Here is a 25955-nt window from a genome sequence, read left to right as displayed (position 1 = left end):
GAGGCATTGTTGTTGAAATGTAAAAATCTCATAATCTTCTCATAATGGGTTCTGGGCATCATTGACGAATAGACCGGCATGTGCTGGATAGGTTGGGTAGACCAGTAGGCATGGTGTTTATTTTTTTTTTTTTTTTTTATCAGCCCCATGTTGAGGGTTAGGCCAAGGAAAATTTTTTAAATTCTTCCACAATGAGGTGTTTCCAAACAAAAGGACGGGCATATGAAGACTTTGGATTGTTGGCTATATGTTGGCTGGCGTATAGATTACATTGCTCCACAATGTAATTAGGAGATCATTGGTGAAAAATAAGTGAAGATAATAAATTGGGGTTACATTTTCCGACTGTATCTGAGGGCCTGGCTGAGCTGTAAAAAGGGGAATTACAGGTTCTACTGATGTATCGGGCAACCTTGTTGGATACAGTAGAACATCTGGGAGGCTAGTATGGGCCCTGACTCGTTGATGGGATGCTCCGTTGCTAGCATCTGGCCTATCCTCTAGGAAGGTTGCAAAACTACTGGTGGATGCCTGCCTATCCCGGAGTGCTGCACTGCTGGTGGATGCCCTGGAGTGCTGCACTGCTGGTGGATGCCTGCATATCATCCTGGAGTTCTGCACTGCTGGTGGATGTCTGCGCCTGCTCATATCTCCCGATTCTCCTTGTCAGGACTCTATCTTCCTTGGTTTCCATCTCAGAGCCACTGCTTTCCACTGGCTCATAGTCGCTATGATCACTGTATGACAGGTGTTTTCTCTATTTTGGGGACACTGGCTGGGTGATCAGTGGGTAAACAGCAGACAAACAGCTAAAAACTCGCTGATCTCCTGGCTGCACAGATCTCTCTTCCTCTCCTCACTCCTCTGTGTGAGGAGAGGAAGAGATGATAGCAGTTACAACTGCTCTCTATTTACATTACATGACTGTGATTGGACACAGTCGTCATGTGATCAGGAGGGCCAATCACAGAGCCCTTCTGTCTTGTACATTACTCCTGTCTCTGGAGGGCACAGGCAGATCAGGATCGCGCAGCGGCGCGATCCCCTGTCAGATGCCACCCCTCCCCCTCTGTTTACATTACGATGGCTGTGATTAGATACAGCCATCATGCAGATAAGGAGGGCAAATCACAGTGCCCTCCTGCCGTTCCAAGATGCGGCGTGTCTGGGGGACAGGCGCGCAATGCCGCTCCTTCTGAAGGACGTTTGGGAACATCTACTCAGGAGGGAGCTCCCACCCGGCCGTTTATGTGCAGTGGCCCGGGTGGGGTGTGTAACATTACAGCCACAAGCAAGTTTAAATATTTTTTTCCTTTAGAAATGTCATTTTGCTACGGCACTGTTCTACACATAGCACAGATGCGTCACTTTTTTTTTTTTTTTTTTTATAAATTCTTTATTTTCTTTCACAAAGGTAATAAGACACTTTCATCAGTACATCTATACAACACAACATTCTTTTTTTTCTAATCGTGGCCTCCTTGTAATCCTTATTAGTTGCAGTTATTTGGCTTCCTAATCTTCAACTTTACCTACTTATTCATACTTTCAAATTAATCTTATTTGTAACAACCCAACCTTTGTGATATTTTCCCTTAACCAGAATCCATTCTGGTTATCTTCAAGAAAGAAATAGATATAGGAAAAAGGAAAAGAAAAGAGGAAAAAAAATTAAATAACCCCCCCCAGGATTATTTGTTGCTATGAACTTTTAGGGGTTCTGTTCCCTATATAACATAAAATGATCCCCTACTGTCCTATATTTCTCATCTTGCTCTCAACATTAAAGTAAGATTTTCCATTTGTTGAATTTCTGTTATCCTCATAAACCATTGTGCCTTTGTTGGTGATACATTAGTTTTCCACAAAACCGGAATACATGCTTTTGCTGCGGTCAACAAATGTCTTGAGAGAGTTTTTGTACCTTTCAATGGATAGAAGTATGTCGAACAATAAGAAAGCTGCAGGATTTTCTCCAAGAGACACATCTGTAATTTCTTTGACTATTTCGGAAACCGTCGTCCAAAATTCTTTTAGCCCCGTGCATTCCCAAATATGTGCAGTAATGGACCCTCAGACTTCTGACATCGCCAGCAGACATTCGCTACCTCAGGATATATTCGATGCAGAACTGTTCTATACCACCTTGTCAGAATTTTATATCCACCCTCTTGATACCTTGTTGACACTGATGCGTAAACAATAAAATCCTGTTCTTTTGTACCTGAGAAAATGTTACCCCCAGATCTCTTTCCCATGCTTGTAAAAAAGGTTAGTTTTTGTGGGGCCTCTAAGTCAATCACCAAAGCATATAAGTTTGAGAGTAGATGTCTTTGTGGTTCCCGGTTTAGGCATATTTGCTCGAATTTAGATGTAGTGTACATACTACAGTCAGTGTCAATGTCACCGACCGTAGAAAAGCATTAAGCTGGGTCCGCATAAACGGGTCCAAATCTACTGAAAACTCCTGTTCAATCTCCTCCCTGGACATCACATGGTTATTACTCGAGAAATGGATAAGTCTACTGATTCCTTGTCGCCTTAGGTTAATAAAACTCCTCTCTCTCATACCTAGCTGAAATCTCGGGGTACCTAGGATTGGGATAAGAGGGCTCGGGAATGATGATATCTCAGTTTTTTTGAATATTTTTTTCATAACTCAAAGCGTAGCCCCCGCCGATGGGTGTTTCCTCACAGCTTGTGGTATGTCTGCCTCCGACAGCCATACAAGCCCCCCCATGGCATGTCCGTCGTTGCTTGTTCCAGATAATCTTCTCATAATGGGTTCTGGGCATCATTGACGAATAGACCGGCATGTGCTGGATAGGTTGGGTAGACCAGTAGACATGGAGTTCATTTTTTTTTTTTTTTTATCAGCCCCATGTTGAGGGTTAGGCCAAGGAAATTTTTTTAAATTCTTCCACAATGAGGTGTTTCCAAACAAAAGGACGGGCATATGAAGACTTTGGATTGGATCCCATCGCTGTAGATCTAATTTAATCCATCGTGCCAAGGGAGCAAAATTAAGTTCATACACCCTATTTAATTCAGTAGGTATCTTGGTCCCTAGATAACAAATATGTGTCCATTTAAAGGCAAAGTGAGAAGATAACTGTTGTCATAGAGATGCCTTCATCTCCACTCCCATTGTTTCTGATTTGCTATAGTTTACCTTAAAATTAGACAGTCTCCCATACGTGCGTAACTCCAATTATGAAGATGGGAGAGATACATTTGGGGCTGTTACAAAAAATATTAAATCATCCGCATATGCGGCCAGTTTCTGTTCTCCCCGATATCTAAATTTGCCCTTATAGTTCTTAAAAATGGTTCCAATGTAAGTATAAAGATAATGGGTGAAAGTGGGCACCTCTGGCGCGTTCCACTGCATATGGAGAAGGGCTTGGAGATTATCTCATTTATCTTGACCTTTGCAGATACGCCATTTTACAGGCAGACTAAGGGGACCTGCAGTGACGGTCACGGAGCTCCCGGCAGGCACCTCTTAAAGGGCAGCGTACAGGTACGTTAATCTGCCTGTACGTGCCCTTCTGCCACAGTATATCTGCGTGAGGCAGTCGGGAAGCGGTTAATAGGCTTCGAATTTTCACTCAAACTTTTTGCCTGTTCGCATGTTCTGGTGCAAACCAAACCAGGGGGTGTTTGGTTCATCCCAATAGATATAGATAGTATGTAAACAACCCTATGATGTCTGGTATTGATTCCTTCAATATGATTAGTTTAACACTATAAACATTAAACTACCCCCGTAGCAGACACATAATGTACAAAAAAGTGACTGTGCTGTGCTTGCAATATTTCCTTAACACCTGTGAAAAAAATTACGTGCTATGATACAATATATGTCAATAAAGTGACGTGCTAAACAAAAAATTAGTCCCTATTTCAACAGTAATTGAATTCTCCAATCCTGTGATGTGTTGGTGGTTTTCACACGTGCTTTCCGCTTCTCCACCTCACTCACCAAAAATTCTCCCCCAACTAGGGGTAAACCAGCATTCACAGCACTGTAAAGGGAAGAAAAGCGCTAATATATCAGTAAAAATATCAGATTAAAATCAAATGAACAGCAACTTGATGTGAGATATACACAAACCATAGAAAGAAAAAGCCGCGCTAGTAAAGTCCAATTTATAAACATTTGATTGTAGAAATGATCATCTCTCTATAGGCAAGAAATTGTGGAATGATAGACCAGATTTATCCAGTATTAACACCACAGTGAGTTCACTCAACAAAGTGTGCCACCACCTTACGAAAAACTCGCTTACCAGATGGCAAGCAAAATCGGGCATGTGGCTATAGCCCAGCCAAGGCCTTTGCTTGCACAAAAGATCATGGAGATGAACTCTGGATGGCTGCATAGATATTTCCAAGCACCGATGAAACCGCTCAATCCAAAACCTTTAGTTCAGCACCCCACTCAGCAGTAAACCTGCAATTTGATGTCTTGGTATTGGTTCTTGGTCCTGACTCCTTACTGTTTATCACATGTCAAGGCTGCACCTCACTATTTTATCATTTCCTATACTGTCGTCTTGTATACAAGACATTTGTTTGTTTTCAATAATACATAAACTGCACTGTGGCTGTACACGTTATTCAGGTGAAGGACTTCCTCGATTCCTCCAATGGGTTCCTGTCTCTCCAGTTTTTCTCACATGCATAACAGTACACAGGCCCCTAGTAAGGGGAGAATTTTTGGTGACTTTTTGCTAATTTGTACATCATTACCTTACAATAAGTTGAGGTGTATTTAAAGGAATATACATCTAGAAATTAAGCACGCCATAACGACTTCCTTCACATTATTCATTAGTTTAAGGGGGTTTACACTTATGCAACCGTCATATTTAAGTTTTTTTATTTTTACTTCCCTCCACCTAAAAGGTTTCAGTTTGTTCAACTGAGTTTTATAGAGAGGTTATAGGTCACATTAAAGGTAGAAAATGTTCTGAAATGATTTATCTTTGTCATTGTTTTACATCACAGAAACCTGACATTTTAACATGGGTGTGTAGACTTTTTCTATATCCACTGTATATGATTTAATAGTGGTAATAATGTAAGTAATATTGGTATATGATGTATATGAGCCATTATTGATTATTATTATTATACAGGATTTATATAGCGCCAACAGTTTTCACAGCACTTTACAACATGAGGGCAGACAGTACAGTTACAATGCAATTCAATACAGCAAGCATCAGTGGGCCCTGCTCATTAGAGCTTACAATCTAGAAGGGAGGGTCAAGTGAAACAAAAGGTAATAACTGTGGGGGATTATCTGGAGAAAATGAAAATGCAGTTGTTAGGTGAGGATAGGATAGGCTTCTCTGAAGAGGAGGGTTTTCAGGGATCATCTAAAAGCTAATAGAGTAGGAGATAATCAGACAGCTTGGGGTAAGGCCTTCCATAGGATTGGAGAGGCTCCGTAAAAGTCCTGGAGGCGAGCATTGGAGGAGGTGATGAGGAGCTAAGAGAACGATTAGATTGTTATTTTGGGACTAGGCTAGCGATGTAGCTGGGGGTTAAATTGTGGATGGCTTTGTAAGTTGTTAGTATTTTGAATTTAATTAGTTGGGTGAGCGGGAACCAGTGGAAGGATTGACAGAGGAGTAGCAGACACAGAAAGATTGGTAAGGTGGATGAGTCTGGCAGCAGCATTCATGATGGATTGAGGGGGGGGGTTGCCTATGTAGAGGTAAGAGGTAGGGAGTTGCAGTAGTCGAGTCAAGAAATGACCAGGAATTGAATTAAGAGCTTTGTTGTGTCAATGGTTTGAAAGGAGCGTATTTTGGAGATGTTGAGGCGGCAAGATTTGGACCGTGATGAGGCGTGGGGCTTAACAGAGTTCAGAGTCCAGGACTACACCTAGGACCTTTGGCATGTGGGGATGGGCTGATAGTTGTGCCATCAATTTTGACAGAGAGATCAGGGGAAGATGCACGTGATGGAGGAAAAATAATTTCAGTTTTGGATAGATTGAGGAAGTGGTGTGACATCCTTAGTAGGATGTCACACCACTTAGTAGAATGCAGGAGTGAGCTGAGGGGTAAAGAAATAGATTTGGATGTTAGCATAGAGATGGTATTTGAAGCCATGGGAGGCTATCAGCTGACCCAGGGAGGAGGTGTAGATTGAAAATAGAAGATGCCCAAGAACAGAACCTTGAGGGACTCTAACAGAGAAAGGAAGAGGAGGAAATAGAGTTGTAAGCAACGTTAAAAGGTGCAGTTGGATAAGTAAGAAGAGAACCAGCAAAGAGTATAGTCATGGAGACCAACAGTGTGGAGTTTTTGGAGGAGGAGGGGGTGGTCAACTGTATCAAAGGCAGCAGAAAGGTCCAAGAGTGGGAGTACAGATTAGTGTCCATTGGTTTTGGCCGTTAGTAGATCGTTTTAGTTTTAGGAGAGTAGTTTCTGTGGAGTGTTGAGGACGAAATCCAGACTAAAGGGGATTAGGAAGGCTATTCTCAGCAAGGTGGCTTCTCATTGGATTGTAGAGTTTGGATAAAAAGGGGAGCAAGGAGATGGGGCATAGGTTGTTAAGATTGTTTGGGTCCAGTTAAGGCTTTTTAAGTATGGGGTTGACTAGTGTGTGTTTTGAGTTGGGGAAGATGCCAGAAGCAAGAGAGATATTGAAATTATGGTTTAGAGAATGTAGAATAGAGTCAGAGGGTGAACGTAGCGTTTGCGAGGTAACAGGATCCAGGGCAAGTTGTTGGACATTAGCAAATAGTTTATCAACCTCGTCTATAGTGGTGGGGTTGAATGAGGGAAGTAATGGTTGTACCTGTGGGCATGAAGTGTAAAGTGTGAAAGGTATCTTAACAGCAGGGATCTCCTCACGAATTGTTTCAATCTTCTGTTTGAAGTGATTGGCGATCTCCTGGGCAGTGAGTGAGTTAGTGGGTGGAGGATGAAGTAGAGATGATGATCGAATTAAAATTACATTTCTTTAGACCCTGAAATACAACAAATATAAGTCAATTCTGAAATTCTATTTTGCATACTTGTTTTGGGTCATTGACTCGGGAAGTACTAATTTCAGAGGGTTAGAGCGAAAGCCCACAAAATAGCATTGTCATTAGCGGGTAAGCAGTGGCAGTCTGTCAGTTTCTCTCATGAATGATCTTTTAAGCAGGATTACTTATCACATTCCCCCATATACATATAGAAGTTGTAATCTCAAAACAAAGAATGTATACTTGCTAAAAAAAAAAAAAGGGTCATAGAAATGGGCTCCAACCAGAAATGTTGACTTTGGTCAACCGTAAAGTTTTCATATATATTTCCCTTGTTTACAGAAGCGCTATCGAGCTGTCTATGATTATAATGCAGCAGATGAAGATGAGGTGTCCTTCCAAGATGGTGATACAATAATCAACGTGCAGCAGATCGATGAGGGGTGGATGTACGGAACTGTTGAGCGCACCGGGGACACGGGCATGCTTCCTGCCAATTATGTTGAAGCCATCTGAACAGAAGAACATGCTTCATCTCTTTCTCACAGAAAATCATGAATCATTCCAGTGCATTCCTCTCCCAGCAATGGGAAGGATTGGCTCCAATTCTCTTTATAGCATTCTCTCTTGAAGGCCTCTCAGCTGTCCTTTGGTGAAAGAAGAGAAAATTACCTCTGGCTTGATCTTTAAGACTCTGGAGGGACCACATTGGGCAGAGGTCTCTCTCTTCAACACCTCCCTTCTTTATTTTTTATTTTTTTTTCTCTTCTTTTCTGTCTGACCGACTTGTTTATGCGCTTTGCACTATTATAAAATATACTTTTACAGGTTATAAAGGAGCGGACCAGTCACTGGGACATTTCCCTTTTTTTTTTTTTTTTTGCCGTTTCCATTATTCTACTTACTCTGTGAATTTCTAAGCTAAAACTAAGAAAAAGGTCTGCCCATTTAAAATATGGCTTCCCAATTTAAAATGGTTTCTCTTTTTGTTTTTAGATGAGAACAGTTAGCCCCAAGTAGTTTACATAGCTAATTTGAGAAGTTCAATGTAGAAATAATGCAAGGATGTATGATTCTTGTACACCTCACTTATCGCTTCAGATAGACCTTTGGCGGTGGCACGTCAACTTGCAGGACTTCCCATTATTTCTGCTTAGCTTACCCTAAATACTGTCACATTAGTTGTAAACCTGTTAACTGACTGGTTTATGAATGGTTAAACAGGGGCTTAGGTTAAGGTGCGATTGTGGGAACTCTTGCGATATCACTGATGTGGAAGGATGGCAAATTTTTCATACTGGTATTCATTATCTTACACACTTATGGACAACAGTCTTTTAAAGCAGACACCAGTAAGCACCCTCTGTTCTCTCTGAAATCCACCTCTGACAGTCCGCAACATCCACCCTCTGTTCTCTCTGAAATCCACCTTTGACAGTCCACTGTTGTGATTAACCTTTCCTTTCCCAGAAACATGCCATTCAGTTTTTGTTTTTTTTTGTTTTTTGTTTTGTTTTTTTTTTAATTTCTGATATTTTAAATGATGTATTTAGTATAGTGGAAACATAAATGGCTTGAAAGATTTAATTATAATATTGTTAAAGTACTTAATTTACTTTCATTTTTGTTTTCCCCCCAGCTTGATATGTTTTATAAATTTGAGCATATATCTTTTCTTTTCCGTTTTGTTAGGCCACAGTTGAATTCAGGAGAAATAAGAAAAATTAAGACATTTTTCATTGTAAAATTGAACAAATCTGGAGGAGGTTCACAAAGCCCATTTTGACCCTTAAGTGTCTAACTTTTCCCTAGTGACACCATCCATTGCCTTTTAAGATCTGTAGTGGATAAAGGACCTCTAATGTATGTTGTCTGGTGATAGAGAGGTGCATTTTTGCCTTGTGGCACAAAGCCTAATGTGATTTGGTGCTGTGCTACATTTTGTTTCAGCAGTCGGTGTGAAAGCCACAGAAAGCTGCTGAAATATTTCTGTTAGTGAGTTTCAAGGTGCAGCTGTTTCTATGATGCATTTACTTAGGAAAAAGAACATAAATCTTCTGGTGCCAACTTACTACACGTGTTCATTTTACCAGATGCCCTTTGAGCCAAAAATCTGATGTTTTTTGCTTTATCTGCCTTATATACTCTAATTTATTCCCTCTCAGGCTTGGACAGTTCATGGTCTGTCGTGGTGCATTTTCATGTAATGGTGCTCTCAGACAAAAGCTGAGCTTGAGAAGGAGGCAGACTGCAGCATTGAGTATAAAGCACAAGTCACTCCAATATTCCTAATATTACATTTAAAGCACAATTACAATTGTAGTAACTGGAACACAATGCGAATACCTGTGGAGGGACAGATAATTCCACAAAACACCTGAAAGGAATGCTATGTACATTCCTTTATATGCAGTGTAAAATATTTTAGAATCAGAAGTGCTAGATAGTTTTATGCGTGTGGTAATGACAGATCTGTATTTCTGAAAAGACACACAAACACTATACATAAAGCTTATTGGCAATGGTGGAATTGAAAGTGTCTTTATGCCCACCAACTGATCATGAGCACATTCTCTTCTAATTGGACCAAACTCTTTTCTGTCGTCCTCCCTCATTCAATGCACTTTCACTCTTACTCTAGTGCAAGATTGTAGAAAGACATGTCCCCACATGTCTTCACCCCCCCCCCCCCCCCCCCCCGCAGCCTTACAATCTTGTGTATGTATCAATCATTCCTTAACCTACTTTTTTTCATTTTATTTTCTAATTAATATTATCCCTAGCTGGAAAAGCCTTTGTACCAAATTGCTTGGGCCTATAATCATTTAAAAAGAAACAATCATGCAGCTACCAAGAGAAGCTTTCTCAGTTTACTTAAATTTAAAATAAAAGTATCATTTTTAACTGTGATGTCATTGTGTTTTTATTTGGTAGCAAGTTGAGGTGTTTTTTTTTTGTTTTTTTTTTTATTTGGTTTGTTACTTTGGCTAACATTTAGAAAAATATTCTACACCTTTTTTTATTGTACATTTACAGTACACATGGATGATATGCAGGGATGTAGGGGTTATGCTGCCCCCCTTTAGGAGACTGGACACTGGCAAAGAATTCAGGGCAGTCCTACATAACCCCTCCCAATGCCAACACATTTTTGCTAGTGTCTTTAGGAGACAGATATCTCTCTGCTCTGAGAAGCTAAATTTTTTTTTCCTTACGCCATTCACTTCCCAACAAGCTTACTGTGACCGTGTCGGTTGGCAACAAATTCAGTCGCAAAGTCTGGTGGTGATACTTGTGTTGTAATCTGTGCAGGGGGTAAAGTCAGCACCATTTTTAAGATCTTCACCCTATCTTGGTTCGTACTGCATATGTGCATGCCGTTTTACTGAGCACAAGCTCAAAGCCTGCACCTACACTACTAAGATCAGTTGGACGTCCTTGGGCTCCCTGCTGCCTCTGTGACAAGGGCACATCTACATTGCCAAACCAATCTATTAACCTTCTATGAGGAGGTGAGTTACCATCTAGATAAAGGAAGGGCCATAGAAGTGGTGTATCTGGATTTTGCAAAAGCATTTCACACAGTTCCCCATAAACGTTTACTGTACAAAATAAGGTCCGTTGGCATGGACCATAGGGTGAGTACATGGATTGAAAACTGGCTACAAGGGCGAGTTCAGAGGGTGGTGATAAATGAGGAGTACTCAGAATGGTCAGGGGTGGGTAGTGGGGTTCCCCTGGGTTCTGTGCTGGGACCAATCCTATTTAATTTTTTCATAAACGATCTGGAGGATGGGATAAACAGTTCAATCTCTGTATTTGCAGACGATACTAAGCTAAGCAGGGCAATAACTTCTCCGCAGGATGTGGAAACCTTGCAAAAAGACCTGAACAAATTAATGGGGTGGGCGACTACATGACAAATGAGGTGGGTGGCAAAAATATGAATGCAATCTATACCCTGGGGGGAGAACCTCGGGGGGAATCTAGGATGGAAAAGGACCTGGGGGTCCTAGTAGATGATAGGCTCAGCAATGGCATGCAATGCCAAGCTGCTGCTAACAAAGCAAACAGAATATTGGCATGCATTAAAAGGGGGATCAACTCCAGAGATAAAACGATAATTCTCCCACTCTACAAAGCTCTGGTCCGGCCGCACCTGGAGTATGCTGTCCAGTTCTGGGCACCAGTCCTCAGGAAGGATGTACTGGAAATGGAGCGAGTACAAAGGGCAACAAAGCTAATAAAGGGGTCTGGAGGATCTTAGTTATGAGGAAAGGTTGCGAGCACTGAACTTATTCTCTCTGAAGAAGAGACGCTTGAGAGGGGATATGATTTCAATGTACAAATACCGTACTGGTGACCCCACAATAGGGATAAAACTTTTTCGCAGAAGAGAGTTTAACAAGACTCGTGGCCACTCATTAAAATGAGAAGAAAAGAGGTTTAACCTTAAACTACGTAGAGGGTTCTTTACTGTAAGAGCGGCAAGGATGTGGAATTCCCTTCCACAGGCGGTGGTCTCAGCGGGGAGCATTGATAGCTTCAAGAAACTATAAGATAAGCACCTGAATGACCGCAACATACAGGGATATATAATGCAATACTGACACATAATCACACACATAGGTTGGACTTGTATCTTTTTTCAACCTCACCTACTATGTAACATTAAGCTTTCCTGCAACCACAGTTGTTGAGAATCCTCTTGTGGGATTCTTCCCACATATGCATAGGGGGAATTGAATAAAGCTGCTGGGCCACTTTTCTGGCATTAATTTCTCTGGTTAATTTATTAAACCAAATTTATGAAGCATCTTATGAAAGTGGAGCTAAGTAAGACAAACTCTTTTTTGGCCTACAGAGAGAAACTGGTGCAGACACATTTTGCGAAAGTGTCCTGCATGCATTCTAAAAGGGTGCAGCATGAGCCAAATTCAAGTAAAAGTTCTATACTGGTACATGATTTTGGCGCATGCTGCACCACTTTTAAAATGCATGAGAGACTTTCACAAAATCTGTCTACACCAGTCTTTATTCTAGGGATAGTGTTGCAAATCGTACGCACAAGGGCAGTGGTGCTACGGGCTGTACCGGCTTGCAATCCACTCGCAATGCACCTTTACTAGAGTTAGTTATGACATGTAATGACATTGTTAGTCTGAAAAAGACATAAGTCCATCCAGTTCAACAGAGGAAAAAAACGAAAGATGTCTCTTGTGTGGGATGAAACTCTGTCTAGAAAACCTCCAAGTCAGTAACATTATTGGAAAATATAAGGGTCTTCTAGACTTGGGCCGTGGTGATACAGAGTGGCCTTCCTCCCAGCTTCTCACAAGTATCTGTCACATCTTTTGGAGGCCCTATTTTTACCTTCCCATTCTTGTAATGAACTTGTTTTTATAGGACATTAAGAGGTATTTGCGCTTGTTTTACCTCCTTTTACAACTGTTTGTTGATGCTGCATAGTTTCCTCTGACAGTTTATAAAACAGCAACACTTATGTAAATTTTTCAGCTATGTAATTGGTGCATAAGGATACTGTGTCATTTTGTAATTCGATGCCCCCATATGTCCAGCACATCAACTTTTCCTGTGTTATGAGGTGGGCACACAAATTTACCCGTTCATTACTCTGCCCTTTGGTGCTTACTCCTGTACTTGCATTGCTTGGTGTACAGGAAAATTCTATAATGGATTACGTGGATCACCTGCAGAGGGCACATTCTGCACAGACTTCAGTCAGTGTTCAACAGACTGTTGCAATGCTGCAGAGGTTTGGATTGATCCTGAATTTCCAGCAGTCTGCGCTGGAACTGACTCAACGCTTTGATTATTTTGGGACTAATTCTGGACACTTTGTTCAAGGTCTTTCTTCCACTGGAAAAAACTCATAACCACCACTGTACTCATGTTCAAACGCTTGCGTTAAAAGGGTTTGTAAACCCTCATGTTTTTTCACTGAGCGCCGTATTTCCCTCGGCAGAGACACACTCTCCCTCTCTGCACGGGGTCCCAGCTCTTGATTGGATAGATTGATAGCAGCGCAGCCATTGGCTCCCTATGCTGTCAATCAAATCCAATGACAAGGGGGTGGGGCTGAGTGCTTCATTCGTGTCTATGGACGCAAATGCTGGACTCCGGAGCGCGCCCGCAAGGTAACCCCCCGGGAGAGCGCTTCTCCTAGGGGGTTATCTGATGCAAGGAGGAGCCGAGGGACCCCAGAAGTGGACAATCGGGGCCACTCTGTGCAAAATGAGCTGCACAGTGGAGGCAAGTATGACATGTTTGTTATTTTAAAAAATAAAACACAAAGCCTTACAATCACTTTAAAGGACCAACCAAACCTCTATTTCTACATTGGGGTTCTGGGCTTAATGGTTGCCTTATTTCGAGACAGTACCATACACCCCAGATCATTGCAACTCAACATTCTGGCTGCATGGACAAGAGGATCTAGCTTTGGAGCCTGTGAAATTATTCCTGTATCTCCGCTGGAAGGTCAAAAGGATGGCTGCTAGCCTGTCAGGACAGGGTGATGTGTGCTCTTTCAGTCCAAGGTACTTGGATGCCAAAATAAGCCTTTCCTGAGCAACATTTTTAAAGCTCAGAACCATTCAGTTATCTCCAAGTATTGTCAACTGTGGCATCATCTGATCGGGACTTAATCAGATGGTGTTTACATTAACTATGGGGGGAACCAGAAGTCAAGTTAACTCAAAGGTAGATTTGATTTTGGCTTTGTGGAACTTCACGTACCAGCCATATCTGCCATCAGTATTCCAGGAGTGGAAAAGAGACAGACTTCCTCAGTCAATGTCTGGACTCCAGGGTGTGGTCACTTCACCCGAAGGTGTTTCAAGATCCATGTGACAGGTGTGGGACACTGAACATGGACCTCCTTGCTTCCAGGTTTAACAACAAATTGCAAGGGTTCATGTCCAGATCCAGGATTACATCCCCTCTGTGGATGCCCTGGTGAATTGGTGGGATTAGTTCAGCCTGTTTTACGCCTTCTTGCATTGCAACTCCTCCTTTGTAGGATAGAGACGAGAAGGCATTCTGATTCTCATCCCCCCCAAACTGGTGCAGGCAGACATGGTACTCGGACCTTGTCAGGCTTTTGGTGTACTCTGGGCCCGTCTGGATCTTCTATCCCAGTGGCCAATTCACCATCCTGCTAGGGATGGATAGGTGTCTCTCCACACAGTGATATCTACACTTTTAAGGGCTAGGAAAGTGACCTCTCCAAAGGTCTACCAGTGCACTTGGCAGGTGTATCTCTTTGTTCCAGGTGAAAGATTTCAACAAAATACACTGGGGGGGGCAAATCCTGTTTTTATTCAGGTCTGGGTTAACATTAAGGCTAGGTTCACACTAGTTTGATCTGATTTTTCAATGTGATTTTGTAGTGCAGCATTAGTGCGATTGGCGTGTTTTTGATTAGTCTTTAATGCGTGTTTTACTGCTCTGACGCATTCCTGCAATCCACACCAAACCCTTATCCAAGCATGCAACCCGGCAGGCCAGGAAAGGGGTGTGACAGGCAACCCGCCCCCCCGCATCCCCCGAACTGTGCCAGGCCACATGCCCTCAACATAGAAGGGCTTTGCCCGATCCCACCTCACATTGTCCTCATGTCGATGGGGACAAGGGTCTCTTCCCCACAACCCTGGGCGGTGGTTGTGGGGTTCTGCCAGCTGGAGCTTATTGTAATCTGGAAGCCCCCTTTTAACAAGGGGGCCCCCCAATGTAAATGAATTTGGGGTACCCATTCACCAAAAAAGTGAGTAAGGATACAAGATTTTTTGACAATTCCTTTTATTAAATTTTTTTTTTTTTTTTTTTTTAAATGTACCCCGGTGTAGATCCATCGTCAATCATGACACCCAGAAAAAGGGAAAAAAACAAACTCTGGTCTCGTCGGAGGCTCCCGCCGTCTGTCTTCTCTGTCGTCTGACATTTCTTACACAACTAAGGGGCGGGGTCACCCGATGACATAATCATCGGGTGATCAGCTGTAATCAACTTGGCATGCCTCGATCCATGTCGTCAAAAAAAGGCGTGGCCACCCGGTGACGTTGCCGGGTGGCCCCGCCTCTTAGCTATTTAAGAACTGTCAGATGGCGGAGCAGGCAGACGGTGGAAGCCTTCAACAAGACCAGAGGTTTTTGGGGTTTGTTTTGATTTTTTTTTTTTTTTTTTTTAGTAAAGGACTTGTCAAAAACTTGTGTTTACTCACTTTTTTGGTGAATGGGTAGAGGTACTATGTACCCTATACTCATTCACATGGGGGGCAGTGGGATCCGGGGGCTCGGAAAAGGGTTTGGAATGGATTGGCTTCCTGCCCCCCCTCCTTAACCAGCTATTCTTCACACAGAATTCAAATCGGTCGATCGTTTTTCGACCAATTCAAATTGTTCTGAAAATTTGGAATTCATTGGAAAATGAATATACAAAACGAAATTCGTTACCATTCCATTCGGATACATCTGACTCATCAAAAGTTAACTTGATTTTATATTTGGACTGCAACGAATTGCACGTGCCTATTTATGGGTTACCACTTTAAATTTGCTCAGCCAGTTTTGTACTAGCATTACTGTTCATGGTCTGACGTTCGCGGTGATTCCACACATGTTGGACGATCGCTGTTTGTGTGTGGGACCGACGCACGCGTTCGCCTTTGCGCATGGGGACGGGGACACTTCCTTCTTTTTTTTTTTTTTTTTTTTACACTGTCACGTAAATATTTTTTTTGATCTTTTTTATTGTTATCACAATAAATATATAAATATTACCAGTGACAGAGGTACTCTTTATGTAGAAATCTGGGGTCTAATAGACCCTAGATCTCTCCTCTGCCCTAATCAAAGGCTTTTCATTTTTAAAAATGGCACCCTTTACATCTGGGGAAACCAGAAGTAGAGGCGAAAACAGAGCCGATCCAATCTCGGTTCGCCTCTATGATCAGCTAGCAGAAGTGCCGTCTGGTCAATCAAGACTCCCGGTGGGACTGGTAAATACTACCAAATTAAAGCGCTGTCTCAAAAGAAACAAATTAAAAATCTAAAATTAATGTGCGTACAGTGTGGACCCAATAATTAGAAAAGTAAAAAATCGCGCTACCCATAAAATACTGGACAAAAACTGTGCGATTGATAATTAATATGATCCAAAATCAATATACAGTAATATATTAAATTAATCAAACATGCAAAAGAATGCATATAAATACCTAAATACCTAAAAAACATGTGAAGTGAATTAATGTTAAAAATCAAAACTCATTAGCAATTAGTAAATTGAATGGCCAATAATAAATAAGTAAAACACACTGGGTAAAAAAAAAAAAAAACGTAAATAAACAGTATCATGTAACATACACCAGTGAGTAGTGAAATAAAGTCCATAAAAAGTGAACAAATTGTTGTCTTCAAATGCTGTGTGAAATCCACCACCAATATCAGCAGAAATGTGCCCTTACCAAAACACCATGATCCCCCATGACAGAGGATCAGGGAGAGCGTGTGTTATACCATAGACTGGCTCCACGGGACAGCAGACAATATATCAGGTATTGGAAGGACACTTCACAACTCAGATCAGCATATAGATGACGTGGTGCATGGAAGAAATAAATGCTCCAAATAGTGTAAAACCCACGACAATTTATTAAAAGTGAGTAATGCACTTACAAGTTAGTAGAGCAAAAGAATCAGAGAGTCTGTTGCGCCGGCCGGAGCACAAACAGACAGCCCGTTCCTGCTGGATACACGAGTGGAGTATGAGGTGACGTCAGCACGTCACTCCGCCCAATAATTGTCAAACTACCACTCCACTGAAAACTTCAGGAGACCGGACACTGGCAAGCTTTTGAGGACACATGATCTGGGTGTCCCCTTTAACTCTACCCCAATCCATAAGTGCTCAGTTTTTGGCTAGCGTCCAAAGGCGCTGGACCGCTACCTTACAAAGCAATCACTCTTAGCCTAAAGTGGTTGTAAAGGCTGAAGGTTTTTTACCTTCATGCAGGTTTTGCATGAAGGCTTACCTGTGTGCAGCAGTGCCCCCCCCCCCCTTAACCTAAAGCCTCACGCACACTGGTTTCTTGTAAACACTGATTATCCTGATAGGAGATAATCAGCGTTATAAATGCGCCTAAGCTGCATTTTTTTTTTTTTCTTAACTGGTCTAGGTGAGTTTTTCAGAGTTTAAAAGAGTTTGGGAGTTCATTTCTTTGGCCAGAATTTTAATTTATTCTGGCCATTGAAATAAATGCTGAAGTGTTAAATGTGCCTAGATTTTGAGCTTTTATGGACGTTTATCAGCTTTTTTTGTGGTCAGACAACAGCCCATAAACTACTCTGCTGATAAACTGCTAAAAACGTCCATGTGTGCATGGACACCTAAGATGACATACAGTGCCTTGAAAAAGTATTCATACCTCCTTGACATTTTCCACGTTTGTCGTGGCCTGAACATGGCAGTATAAAGTCACAACTTGTCTGAGCTCTGTGCAGCCAGAGAGGATAGCAGCTGATTTCACCCCTACCCGCAAGTCTGATCACCCCATGGCAAAGAAGGGTAGAGGATCCAGGTCAAGGCACACCCAGCCACCCATATATCACCCGCTACTTGTCGGTGAGAGCCGAGTCCTCGCTGATGGCTGGAACCAAGATGGTGCACGCTCGAATGGGCCAGCATGATGGCGGACCTGAACAGACTCCTGGCCCCTCCACACACAGAGAGCTATCGGCGGCCTGTTCTTACACCAGTGATGCCACCGGTGAGTCAGCCGCCCCCTCTCATGACTCGCCCAGCTCGCTCTGTCTGCTCAGAGGATGCAGACATCAGGCAGCTCATCCAGGCCCTGCCTACAAAGGCAGATATATAGACTATGCTGGGGCAATGGATGTGTCCTGCGTGAGGACATAGAGGAACTCAGGTCTAATGCACAAGCTGCTGAGCTGCAGGTGCAGACCCTAGAGGAACATGGTACATATAGAACATAGAGAAGAATGCTCTGGAGTCCCAGCTTGGCTCTTACCAGCATCGCCTGATCTCCATGCAGATGGAGGATGCAGAGAACCACAGCAGGAGGAATAACTTCAAGCTGAAGGGCATCCCCGCAGATCTTCGGTCCTCTGTGGTAGCAATCTTTAACCAACTACTGGGAGACCCCTCATCCAACATGGAGATTGATCGAGTTACTGTGATGAGGGGTGTTTCTCAGACGACTCCCCAAGATGTGCCCTGTTGTGGTTATTTTTTCACAATAAAGGACGCTATTATGAGGGCAGCCTGGCAGCAGGGTCCACTGGATTTTGATGGAACTCAGATCCACCCTTTTCTGGACTTATGCTGTCGTACTCTTTGCCGTCAGGGCTTACTGAAACCCCTGCTGGAGCTTATCCATGATTTGGGAGCCACCTATACCTGGAGGTATCCTCTCTCCCTGTTTACCCCCACGCAGCTACCACGGCTTTCTCTTCTTGGATTGCCAAGCCATAGAGGTCCCTGCCGAGAGCCTGGCAGATCCTGGGCACTTCACAGCCACGTCCTTAAAGAGCGCACATTCAGGTCTTCGTACACCTCTGGCCCGGAGGCTCCCCACCGGTCCCGTGACCTGACCTGGCTGATTCCCTTTCTACACTCGGGAATACCTGAGATCACTTTTTTTTGTCTTTCACATCTCTCTCCGGGTTTCACCAAGAACAAAGCCTCGGGGTTGGGAACTCTATTTCTAATTCCCCGGCCAGTGGAGTTAGTGGTTTAACTCTTTGAACATTTTTTAATGGTGCTGCTTTACTCCTGAGCCTGGTGATGGCTAGTTGGGTTTAGGAGGGTTACCAAGACTTTTGAACATAGTATGAGCGCCCCTCCTGGATTTCATTCAAATGATGTGTTGAAATGAGGGTTGGGGGAGGTGTGACATGTTCACTCACACAGATGGTGGTCAAATGGTCTTGCGGGTATCTGGACTGCGGTGTGGGGGGGGAGTCATCGGGCCAAGGCTCTCTTCGCAAGCATTTGCAGGGACCCGATTTGCTGTCTTGAGCTGGGAGCCTCGGGCTGGCAGCCTGGTGACCACTTATCCTGGCGGGGTTATTTATGGGTTGGTAGAGTTTACAAGTTATGTTCTTGCATTGATTTTTTTATTAATTTCTGCCTGGCTCTGGTTCTAGTGGATATACTCTTGGTGTGCACCGTGGGAGACAACAGCCAAGCTAATTTTACATATGGGAGTGATACGTACGTGCCATTGCTTCAGTGCGCATGTGCTGATGACGTCAGCACATGCAAATACAGGGGATATCTCCTAATCCGTTTAGGTTTAAGAGATATCCAGGGTAGCTACAGGTAAGCCTTATTATAGGCTTACCTGTAGCAAAAAGTGTGTTGTAAGGGTTTACAACCACTTTAATATGTGTTTTGTGATGAAAAGCCTTTTTTAAAATTTACACATCTCAGTACACTGCTGTGGTTGTCCACTTCCCCACCATACACGCTTCTCTATAGGAGGGTGGATAGAAGCGTGGCATTATTTTTCTGATTCACTCTGACGAGATCCATGAGTCGCATCTTATTGGCAGTTTCACACACACTCTCTCTCTCTCTCTCTCAAACGCACACACCTTCCAGAGTGTTTGACTGTTGTATATCTTGATCTGTTCTTCCTCTGACTCTTTGTTTCCTGCAGGTTTTCTTTTTTTCTCTCCCCCCTCGGTGTAGGCCACTCCAGGACCTAATCCTCAGAGAGCTCTGATTATGTCTCTCCTAGCTGTGACTTCTTACAGTGTGAAAGGACTCAATAGTTCCGAAAAATGTACCAAATTGTTAGCCGAGCTATGGGGACTTAGGTCCAAAATCCAAAGGGGTCTCGATTTTACTTTCTAGTCAAATTCCATGGAAAGAGCCCCAGATCAGTGCTGATGGGTCGGTTTTCAGTAGTCAAAGGGCTCATTTGGGAACATAAGGTTACCTTGGCGAGTCTGTACCTACCGAATGAGAATCAAATCTCTGCTCTGATCCCATGATTAGATTTACTTGAACACAGAGGGCATTGTGATATTGGGGGGTGACTGGAACCTAGTCCTGGACCCGCTTCTTGATGCGTCAAGGGGGACTACTAGTCTATCGAAATTGAGGAAGCTTAAATCCCTGCTACACGATGACCAATGATAGCTGGCGTACCCTGAATCCCCGTGATGGGGACTATACTGTCGTATCCTCGCTTCACAAAACCTATACCAGACTTGACTATATATTTTTGTCAAAGAATGCTCTACCTCTCCTGTTATTGGCTAAGATGGGATCTTTCACCATATCAGACACACTGTTCTCTTGAACTGGGTAGAGGTGAACCACAGGCTTGGCACTGGCAGCTTAATGAGTCCCTTCTGACTGATCCTTCCTGTAAAGATAAACTAACCACTGATCTTAAAATTTTATTTCTCGATTAATGCTACTGGGGACGTATCTCCCCAGGTACTTTGGGATGCCCACAAATGTGTGCTGTGGGACTCTTTTATTACATTGGGGACTCAACGTTAAAAGCGACTTGCATAACAAATTGACTCCTCCTCCGGGATATCTGTACATAAGGCCTCATCTGCCCAACCGGTTGAAGATAAACTATTGGATTTGAGGGATAAGCTAAATTCAGTGCTTGTGGAAAAAAAACTAAAGCTCAGCTGGTGAGGTGCAGGCGGGTGTTCTATGAGTTCAGTAATAAACCTGGTAAAATCCTGGCTAATGCTTTACGGTCCACTAGAGCGCTTACCTATATTGCGCAACTTAAAACGAAAGATAGCAATGTTGGTCGAGGTTCTAACCATTTTGTTAAGACATTTAGAGATTTTTATACATCCTTGTATAATCTGATGCCCCAAACACCACCCACAGCACGTAACGGTGTATGCAAACGGATGCAACAGTACCTAGAGTCCCGAACTAATTCCTTGTGGCACTAAAATCCATGAAAACTGGCAAGGTGCCAGGCACAGATGTTTTTTTTGCTTTCTTGCTACAAGACGTTTTTCAGCATCTTTTTGTGTCAGCATAGAATTCCCTGAGAGATGGACACGACTTCCCTGACATCGGCCTACTGGCCCATGTGACTGTAATCCCTGAGGAGGGTAATAACCGGGCTTATTATGCAAGTTACAGGCCCATTTCGCTCCTAAATGTAGATCTGAAAATTTTTACCAAAATTATAGCTAATGGATTGCTCCCACATATTCCGTCCCTGATTCATATGGATTAGTCAAGACAACACCCAGAGGGTCTTGAACGCGATTCACTATGCACAATCATCTCACCCACCCTTGGTGCTTCTCTCCACAGATGTGGAGAAGGCATTTGATAGGGTTGACTGGTTGTTTCTGAATGCGTCATACTCGACACCCTCAGCTAGGGTCAAAATCAACGATACCCTCACGGACACCTTTCTTACAGGAAACTGGACTCGTCAGAGCTGCTCACTTTCACCTTTATTTTTTATACTGACCTTAGAACCGTTCTTGAACTGTCAGAGAGCATCCGGACATCAAGGGTATCAATACTAAAGGTAGCAATCATAAATTGGCCGCCTATGCGGATGATGTAATCTTCTTTATAATGTCTCCGTCTGTATTTCTTCCATCTCTCCTCGCAGAACTTAATAAATATAGCCAGCTGTCCAACTACAAAATAAATTACAGCAAGTCTGAGGCAATGGGAATAGCATTACCAGCCCCGAACTCAAAATCAACTGAGTTGAGCATTCAACTTTAGGTGGACAGACTCCCATATTCCTCGCAAACGCAATAGGGTTTTTAAACTCAACTTCTCCCCTTTGCTCCGTAAGATTTAAAGTAGACCTCCAAAGTTGGGATAGGGAAACTTTTACTTGGTTTGGTCACTCAAATATTCTAAAAATGAATGTAATGCCGAGACTAATCTATCTCTTTCAGACACTGCCAATTAGGCTCCCATGGAACTTTTTGACAGAATTACGGGCAAGGTTTACCAGGTTCATGTGGACGGGCAGACAACGAGACTTAGAACAATACTGTACCTTCCAAAAGTTCGGGGGGGGGGGGGGGTTTAATGGATTTTCCAGATCTGATAAGATACTAAGAGGCCTCTCACTTGACAAGAATAATGGAGTGGTGAGTAATGACTAAACCTAAATTGTGGGTTGACCTTGAACGGGTGATGGTGGAATCGGTGCTAGCGGGTTTACCCTGGTCCCCTATGCAAACTTGTCCTGCGACGATCACTCTGCACCCTACATTTGGGGCGACTCTACGGGTAGTTAAACGTCTGTTTTCTCCCTCCCCAAGTCCTCTCGCACCGGTGTTGGGGGTCCTTTGCATTTCCACCTGGTCTGACAGATTTTAAATTTGCGACGACAGAACTTTTTAGAAGCCTTAATTTCTCAGTATCTAATAAACTTTTGTGCAGCCAAGAGGCCCGCTTCCATACTGACCTGGACTTTTTCTGTAGGGCTCAACCGGGTATTTACCTATGCTCATTGCCCAGGGACCATCAAAACCTTCATCAAATCTCACCACTCCCTCTCCCATCTGCGTAGAGGGATCTCAACTCCCTCCCTCCTTCTCCCATTTCTATGCTTTGCTGACAAACCAATGGAATATGGCCCGACTTGACCTTTTTACAAAAGTGGGAGGAGGACCTTCAAGTTACCTTCTCTCAACCTCAAAGACAAAATTATATTTTTTGCACATAAAGCTTCCATAGCAAGCAGATGTCAGGAGGGAGTTTATAGACTCCTCACCCGGTGGTACAAAACCCCTGCCAAGCTGCATAGTATATACCCTCAGGTTTCAGATACATGTTGGTGCTGTGGAAAATACGTGGGAACCCTTTTGCATATCTTTTGGGCATGCCCAAAATTAAACAACTTTTGGACTGATGTAGAGTCAACGATTAAGACACTGACAGGGGTCTCGCTCGATAAAATTCCAGTGGCATTTCTGTTGAATGACACCCCCTTGTCTAATAAATTTAAGAACTCCCTACTCAGACATTTACTTACTGCAGCGAAAGCCTGTATACTAGCTTTGTGGAAGAGTACCTGTCCTCCTACTGTTGCCCATTGGCGTACCAGAATTACAAATATTCAGATTATGGAAAACCTCACCATGACTTTGAAAGAACAGGAAGACAGGTATTGGAAGATCTGGACTCCCTATTTTTATTATAGGCATTAAACACCATTGGCCTCTCAGCCGAATTGCACATCAGGAGTGGTCTAGGATCCGTGGGGTGGTTTCCCCTCCCCCTTTTCTTTTTTTTCTCCTTACACTGTTCTTTTATCCCTCTTCTGCAGTTTGTATACTTGGGTTCGTTCCTTTCAACCGTAATTTTCTTTTTTCCTTATTTTTCTATAGGGAGATGATAAAACGATTTGGGAAATGTACAGGGCGATACGGAGTACCATCCCACAACGTGTAATGGGGTAAACGGTTGCTGATGGTTCATTTGATAGCTGACCTAGCAGCTGTTTGTGTACTAGCTTAGATGGAATGAGCTATTGTAATTCTTGATAATGCTTGCTTTTTGTAATTGGTTCAATGTTCATTTACTTGACTGCTAAATAAAGAATAAAAAAAAAATGTAAATGTATTTTATTGGGATCTTATGTGATAGATCAACATAAAGTGGCGCATAATTGTGAAGTGGAAGGAAAATGATAAATGTGTTTTTTTTTTTTTTTTTTACAAATACCTGAAAAGTGTGGCGTGCATTTGTTTTCAGCCCCCTTTACTCTGATACCCCTAACTAAAATCTACTGGAACCAGTTGCCTTCAGAAATCACCTATAAAGTAAATAGTCTACCTGTTTGTAATTTCATCTCATATTAGATACAGCTGTTCTGTGAAGCCCTCAGAGGTTTTTGTTAGATAGCCTTCATGATGCTGTTTGTTCACTAGGGTTAGGGAACACACCAAGGATAAAGTTGTGGAGAAGTTTAAAGCAGGGATAGGTTATAGAAAAAAACATCCAAAGCTTTGAACATCTCACGGAGCACTGTTCCACCTATCATCTGAAAATGGAAAGAGTATGGCACAACTGCAAACCTACCAAGACTTGGCCGTCCACCTAAACTGACAGGCCGGGCAAAGAGCATTAATCAGAGAAGCAGCCAAGAAGCCCATGGTAACGCTGGAGGAGCTGCAGAGATCCACAGCTCAGGTGGGAGAACCTGTCCACAGGACAACTATTAGTTGTGCACTCCACAATTCTGGCCTTTATGGAAGAGTGGCAAGAAGGAAGCCATTGTTGAAAGAAAGCCATAAGTCCCATTTGCGAGAAGCTATGTGGCCTAAAAGCAAAACGCTATGTGTGGTGGAAAACTAACACTGCACCTCACCCTGAACACACCATCCCCACCGTGAAACATGGTGGTGGCAGTATCATGTTGTGGGGGATGTATTTCTTCAGCAGGGACAGAGAAGCTGGTAGTTGATGGGAAGATAGATGGAGCCAAATAAAGTGCCATCTTAGAAGAAAACCTGTTCGAGTCTGCAAAAGACTTGAGACTGGGGTGGAGGTTCACCTTCTAGCAGAACAATGACTGACCCTAAACATACAGCCAGAGCTACAATGGAATGGTTTATATCAAAGCATATTCATGTGTTAGAATGGCCCAGTCAAAGTCCAGACCTAAATCCAATTGTGAATCTGTGGCAAGAGTTGAAAATCTCAGTTCAAATACTCCCCGTCCAATCTGACACAGCTTGAGCTATTTTGCAAAGGATAATGGACAAAGATGGTAGAGACATGCCCAAAAAGACTTGCAGCTGTAATTGCAGCGAAAGGTGGTTCTACAAAGTATTGACTCGTAGGGGCTGAATACAAATGCACGCTACACTTTTCACATATTTTATTTGTAAAAAATTTTGAAAACTATTTATCATTTTCCTCCCACTTCACAATTATGTGCCACTTTGTGTTGGTCTATCACATAAAATCCCAATAAATTACATTAATATGTTTTTGGTTGTAACGTGACAAAATGTGGAAAATTTTTAAAATGGTATGAATACCTTTTCAAGGCACTGTAGAGGGGAGATTAGGGGCAGTTAAACTCACATTTTTGTTTGGGCATTTTTTTTAATAGCAGCAGTCTGCATGAAGCCTAATACCCAAATTTAACAAAAAACATTAAAATATATAACACTTTTCAAGTGAGTCCATCAAAGTGATACATGTACACATGATCCAAGAAATGACAGTACGTTTAGATGATACAGTGTCTTGCAAAAGTATTCACCCCCTTGGCTTTTTACCTATTTTCTTACATTACAGCCTTTAGTTCAATTTTTTTTTTTTTTTTTTAATCTGAATATGTGATGGATCAAAACACAATAGTCTAAGTTGGTAAAGTAAAATTAGAAAAATATATACATAAAACTATTTTTCAGAAATAAACTTATAATTGGCATGTGCGTATGTATTCACCCCTTTATTATGAAGCCCATAAAAACCTCTGGTGCAACCAATTACCTTCAGAAGTCACATAATTGGTGAAATGATGTCCACCTGTGTGCAATCTAAGTGTCACATGATCTGTCATTACATATACACACCTTTTTGAAAGGCCCCAGAGGCTGCAACACCTAAGCACCACTAACCAGACACTGCTATGAAGACCAAGGAACTCTCCAAACAAGTAAGGTTGTTTAGAATGGTAGGAATAACCTCTTGGAATATCCGGGGTATGGGGGATCCCATCAAAAAAGCTACAGTATTTTCAGAGTTGGAGTCCCATGGCACGGATCTGCTGTGCCTACAGGAGACACACCTGACCAACGAGTCTAAATTATCAATTGAAACAAAATTTTAAGCCCAATTTCATTCAGTGCACACCTTTTATTCGAGAGGAATGAGTGTTTTGGTCAAAAAGGGGCTGGCGTTCTCCTGTAGAGACGTTAAGATCGACGCGCTGGGT

At 42.6% G+C, this 25955-nt stretch overlaps 1 protein-coding gene across 1 annotated transcript in view; it reads left to right on the top strand.

Annotated features, from left to right (window-relative positions):
- Positions 1–9895, top strand: part of LASP1 (LIM and SH3 protein 1) — a 389778-nt gene extending 379883 nt beyond the window's left edge. Inside the window, exon 7 of the mRNA XM_073608284.1 lies at positions 7334–9895. Coding sequence (XP_073464385.1) covers positions 7334–7507 — 174 coding nt within the window. The 3' untranslated portion in view covers positions 7508–9895. The remainder of the gene's footprint in view (positions 1–7333) is intronic.
- Positions 9896–25955: the final 16060 nt, after the last annotated feature.

This window comes from Aquarana catesbeiana, linkage group LG12, assembly GCF_042186555.1.
Source record: "Aquarana catesbeiana isolate 2022-GZ linkage group LG12, ASM4218655v1, whole genome shotgun sequence".
NCBI classification, from domain to species: domain Eukaryota; kingdom Metazoa; phylum Chordata; class Amphibia; order Anura; family Ranidae; genus Aquarana; species Aquarana catesbeiana.
Note: the sequence above shows the minus strand (reverse complement) of the source record. Positions and strands in the feature narration are given on the sequence as shown.